This window comes from Patella vulgata, chromosome 3 (genome assembly GCF_932274485.2).
Source record: "Patella vulgata chromosome 3, xgPatVulg1.2, whole genome shotgun sequence".
Taxonomy (NCBI): domain Eukaryota; kingdom Metazoa; phylum Mollusca; class Gastropoda; family Patellidae; genus Patella; species Patella vulgata.
Window position 1 is genome coordinate 54,063,023 of NC_065881.2, and position 5,602 is coordinate 54,068,624.

Here is a 5,602-nt window from a genome sequence, read left to right on the forward strand (position 1 = left end):
TAACCGACAAAAACGTTCTCGTCGCAAGTGTTGGAATTTACCTAAATCCATTTAGATAGATAAATAAAACTAAAACATATTAATTGACTCTGAATATTATGGAAATATTTATCCGCCTGTGAAATCTATTCTGAAAGTCATCCTTGGAAATCAGGGTCTGATTGAGCTTGTATGGGGTCCTTACATCATCAGGAAAAATGGAAATATTCTGTGGGTACATTGCATGAGTGTGATTGTTTTTTAGTATCTCTGGATTTGGTTGGAACAACGGAAGGACAGCAGAAAAAGCGGGTACAATGTTTTCATTAGGGTGGGCATTCCCTTGAATACTTAAAGTAGCTAAGTCCCTAACTCAATATCATCCAAAGTCTTCGACATTGAAAACACAAATTATTTGTCAATTTCAATCAACATTGTTTTTGTGATCTTACTGGGAAAAGATGGGCTTCTGATATCCAATATTTAAGACAAAATAAACATTTTACCATTGGTACATGAATCATATACCATAATGCGTTTCAGTGCCATTTGCAACAAGGGCCACGAAGCACAAGGCTAGATATATTCCACAAATCATGTCAAACGGTGATGCCATTTTCTTATCTGTGTGTGTGAGTTAGTTGTATTTTACGTCCGCTTCCACCGAGGTGATATCACAGACAATAACATATTATATATACATAGTGAGATTATTTACAATGTGATTAGCGAAAAAAGGATTAAATAAATGATTAAATTTCATATACATGTACATGTATATGCACAAAAGACAACGAGTGACGGGACGAGACGTTATAGAACAAGTGCAAGATGATTAAGTGCAAGAGGAGATGCCATTTTCTTATCTGGAGAGCTTGCGTAAAAAATACTATCGGTGCAGACTGGAACAACCAGACACCAGAGATTGCCATTCGATTGAGACTTCTCGCGTATTTCGACGAACATAACTAACAGTAAAAACGGACATGATTGAGCACAATCAGTTTATATACATTCATATTACATTATTATTGAATTTCAATATCTAGGTCCCAAATATTAGCGATTTAGCTCATTGGTAACTCTGTCGAAATTCTAGGGCTCTTTTTCAGAAGGGAGGGCATATAGCCACCCCGCCCTGTCCCCTATGTCCTGGTAGGAAATCTCAAAGGATTCGAGTTTTATCAACCATTTCCAGTTTCTTTTGTTTTTGAATTGATGAGGGCAGGGTATGCGATTGGCTTCCTGCCCAGCACGCCTCTGCAATGAGATGTTTTGCTTAGGTATTATTTGCCGCTGCACCCCCACATTTAGAATCCTACATACGGCCCTGGTTTAAACCGTAATATAACAATTAATTTGTTATTTTGAATTAATATTTATTAATTTAATATAAATGATAGGAAAAATTAAATTAATATTGCCAAATCAACACAAATTAGACATTTGGAATGTTAATAAACAAAGTTAATTCCAATATTAATAAAATTGTCTAAAAATATAATGACAAAATGCAACATTCACCAATGTATATGAAAGTTTGTAAATTATAGAACATTCGAGACCTAAAACCTTTTTGGTTAGACATATAAATTTACAGTAAGAAGTCCAGTTGAATGTAATCATGTACAGGGATTGTTCTAGTGATTTACCTTCAATGCCACTACATTTACCTGTTACGTAGGCCTACGCGGGGAATATCACCAGAAGATTACATATTTTCATTTCCAATAACTCTTACTAGCTTTCTCAGGGAAAGGCCCTGAGCCTCATCATTGGTACCCCACAAAATAAAGTTATAGTTCTTAACCAGTTTATGAATGGTTTTGTTCATATTAACACTAGAAATATCTTCTAAAAGTACAACAATCAATACATCATGACCTTCATAGATTGACCTTTCTATAGCCATGTAAGTTTCGTACTCACACCAATGATCCTGTACATATGAATTAGATAAACAGAGCAACACAAATCTACTTCCATCCATATTATCTAGCGTACTTGTTATTTTTAAACTTCCACCCACAGCATCTCTTTCAGATATGTAGACATTGAAGTTATCTTCTTCCAATGTCTCAACAATATTTGAATATACAAAGTTAAAATCGGCCTCACCACAACTGATATATACATCATGAGAAAAGTTAGAGCTTTTCATGCTGCCGTTCATATATTTTCTTCTTTTGTAGTTCAGAATATACATAACGTATCTTAGACGCCATCTATATCTGTAAACACCAGATATTATTAATAATATCAACATAACAGAAAAACAAAAACATTTAATAATGGTGCTGGTCTGTTCACCAATAAGGCACGATCCCGTGTTAATCTTCAGGTCTTCTAAACGCAACTTGTTATCAGTACAAATATAATGGTCTGGATAATATGAAACTATTCTCTTGTGATGTCTTAAATAGTCTATAAGCCACAAAATATTACAGTCACACACAAATGGGTTGTAAGCCAGATTCAGATGATGCAGCTTTGTAGTGGGAAGTTGGGTATGATTCAATGTAGTTAATTTGTTACCATTAAGGTAAATATCAGTGATGTTATAAAGTGTGTTAAAATAGCCTGGGGGTATAATGTCTATACCATTATCAGAAACACGAAGCTCTTTAAGGTTGTGTAACACATCAGGTATTGCGTTTGGTAAATATAGAAGATATCCACGGCTTATATCCAGGTATGTTAATTTGGAAAATTTAGCAAAGAGTACATCCCATTCGGCGTTTCTTAATTTCCCTAAGAAATTATTCGAGATATCTAAGACTTTGAGGTTTGGGCATCCACTGAAGACCAACGATATGTTCATTTTTGATACTTTAAATTGAAGATTGTTATCACGGATGTTAATTCTCTGGAGTGAGGAGCTATTGAAAGCGTACGGTTCAATATAATTAAAGCCCTCCATATAATGTGCTGACAGAGCTATCAGACGTTTGAGTTTACTAAACGTGTAACTTTTCAATGTTTCTATTCGTGTTTCTGATATATTTAGTTTTATCAGATTATCCAGACAATTCAGATTGTTCATATTCAATACACTTATACAGTTTTGGTCAATATACAGTTCTTCAAGATTTGGAAACAAGGCCTCAGCTCTAGAACAAAATGGCGGAACTTCCGTTAAATCGTTACGCGTTAAAGATAATTGCTTTAAGCTGTACGAGTGTGATGCATTGAAATTATTAATATAGTTATATGACAGGTATAATGATGTTAAATGCTTTAAATAGTTAAATATGTGACCACCGTTGAAAACATGAAAACTGTTATTGCTAAGTCCTAAAGTTGTTAACATAGATCCGTTCAATGGTTTCAGCAAGTCATCGTCGAAATGAGACAGGTTCAGTCCACCTATAAACAACTTCTGTAAAGAGGTTGATATATTCTTTAAAGACGCCTTCAACGGTTCATTGGTTAACGGATTGACATTTAAATTTAAAATTTGTAAACGTTTGAAAAATCCAATGAAATCACTGTCTATTTTTTCAATCTTGTTTTTGGAGACATCCAGATCAGTTAACTGGTTATTTGAAATATTCTTCAACATCTGAACATTAAGAATTTTCAGGTTGTTATTTCTCAACTTTAACCGAGTTGTTGTATTTGGTAGAACGGGTATGTAATTTAACCCATGACCCGAACAATCTGTATAACCATTACCTAAACACCAACATATAGTTTTTGAACTGGAATCCTTGACACAAGGTCTTTTTTCTTTACTTCCATGGCATATAACTATCACTAAGATGCAACAAACAAACACTGATGTTAGTTCCATTATGAACACTATAATCCGTGTGGTGTATCATAACTGTTTTTATCTCGCCACATAGTGAGTCAGTGTCATTTGATTCAGGGAAGTATTTGGTATTATGATTAGCTATATTAAGTGGGCGAGTCTGGGTCATATGTAGATCTGCGGGTATTATAAAGGTTTTTTTGCCTTTCTATGAACTACTTTCAATCACTGACCGAGTCGTCGAACAAAGAGGTAAATAACATAATATTTGCATTATGTTAAGGAAGTTCTCAATTTAGAATATAGAGTCATGAAAATCAAACTTTCCTTGTTGAGAGGGTTGGTGCATTTATTGTTTGTAGATGATAACATAGAATCCAAATCCTGATACCCTTTATTTATAATCACGAAGATTAAAATTAATTTTCAATGATTAAAGCCTTTAAATTTTGTATTATACTATTCAAAAAAAGTAGGGGATATTTGATTTTGGGGGCATAATACTAAAATATGCAAACGACTATGAAAATAGTCACTATAAAACCTAACAGAAGAAACATTTCCAGTTACATGTGACGCCCAAACGCACCAATAGCTACCGCATGGAATGCAGGTGATGCTTGGGATCATCATGGGGGTCCAACCCAAGATTTGCACGACTCTGACTTTGAATGTTACAGTCATTGTGGCATTGAATTCCAGGGTGGAAACATCAGTTTAATTGTTTTAGTGACCAGAAAACAAATTTTGATATGCGTCGGCTTACCCAAAATGACGTCAGGCAAGACGTCGTTGGTGTAGGGATCGTCAATACTGGGATAATCGACGCTGGAGCAATGTGATGTTTTCAGATGAGTCAAGGTTCACTGTTGATTTTTTGGACAGACGTAGGAGGGTGTGGCGTCGTCGAAACGAGCGCTTCCAAGACGTTAACGTCATCAGACATGATCGATTTGGGGGTGGTTCTGTTATGGTGTGGGGAGGCATCACTGTTGCTGGAAGAACGGCTTTACATGTTGTTGCAGGGCGTGTTACAGGCCAGTACTACCGGGACAACATCTTGGCAGTCCATGTTGTGCCGTTCGCACGACGTCATGGCCGCCGTTTCATCTTCCAGGATGACAACGCAAGATGTCACAGGGCCAGGATCGTTACAGGTTACCTCCAACAACAGAACATCACCACATTACTTTGGCCAGCACTGAGTCCCGACCTCTCCCCCATCGAGCATGTCTGGGACATGCTTGGACAGAGGTTACGTCAACGTCAACAACGTCCTGCCAATGTCCAAGAACTTGCTGCTGCGTTGCAACAGGAATGGGACAATCTGGACCAAAATGACCTTAGACGTCTCATTAGGAGTATGCCACGTCGGATCAATGCTTGTTTGGCAAACAGAGGAGGATTTACCCGTTACTGACTTGGTTGTGATGCTGTGGTAACTTTGCTGTTTGACCCCGGGTATCATTTTACCCTTATAATGGTCAGTCTGTGCCTTACTTAGTCTAACGATCATTTGGAATAAATCGATGAATGTGAACTTCATTTCATTTTGTCATTTGTTTCTTCGTCAGTTTCATTAGGTGACTTTAGTAACACTTAAAAATCAAATATCCCCTACTTTTTTTGAATAGTATATTTACCTGTGTTGGGTATAATGTCTATAAATCTATCAATATCGTTGTAGCAATATTTTAAATAAATACACCAAATTTTACTTATCTACTTTATGATAGCATGAAATACATACACAATAAAACATAATTGTGTTGTACTCCGTGTTCAGGCCTACATAGTTTCCTCGTAATAAAACCCGTTTCTTTACGAATCGACATTATAACTCTGATCTACAGACCAAATCCTTCACAT

The 5,602-nt window shown here is 36.1% G+C and overlaps 1 protein-coding gene across 1 annotated transcript; it reads right to left on the reverse strand.

Moving 5' to 3' along the window:
- Positions 1-952: 952 nt before the first annotated feature.
- LOC126814858 (toll-like receptor 2 type-1) lies at positions 953-3,883 on the reverse strand. Its single transcript, XM_050540275.2, has one exon. It carries the CDS (start codon positions 3,770-3,772, stop codon positions 1,691-1,693), a length of 2,082 nt encoding a protein of 693 aa, XP_050396232.1. The 5' UTR covers positions 3,773-3,883; the 3' UTR covers positions 953-1,690.
- Between the last annotated feature and the right edge of the window lie 1,719 nt (positions 3,884-5,602).

Bases quoted from the DNA above. Each gene is read 5' to 3' on its own strand.
- LOC126814858 (XM_050540275.2), bottom strand. From the start codon at position 3,772: ATGGAACTAACATCAGTGTTTGTTTGTTGCATCTTAGTGATAGTTATA.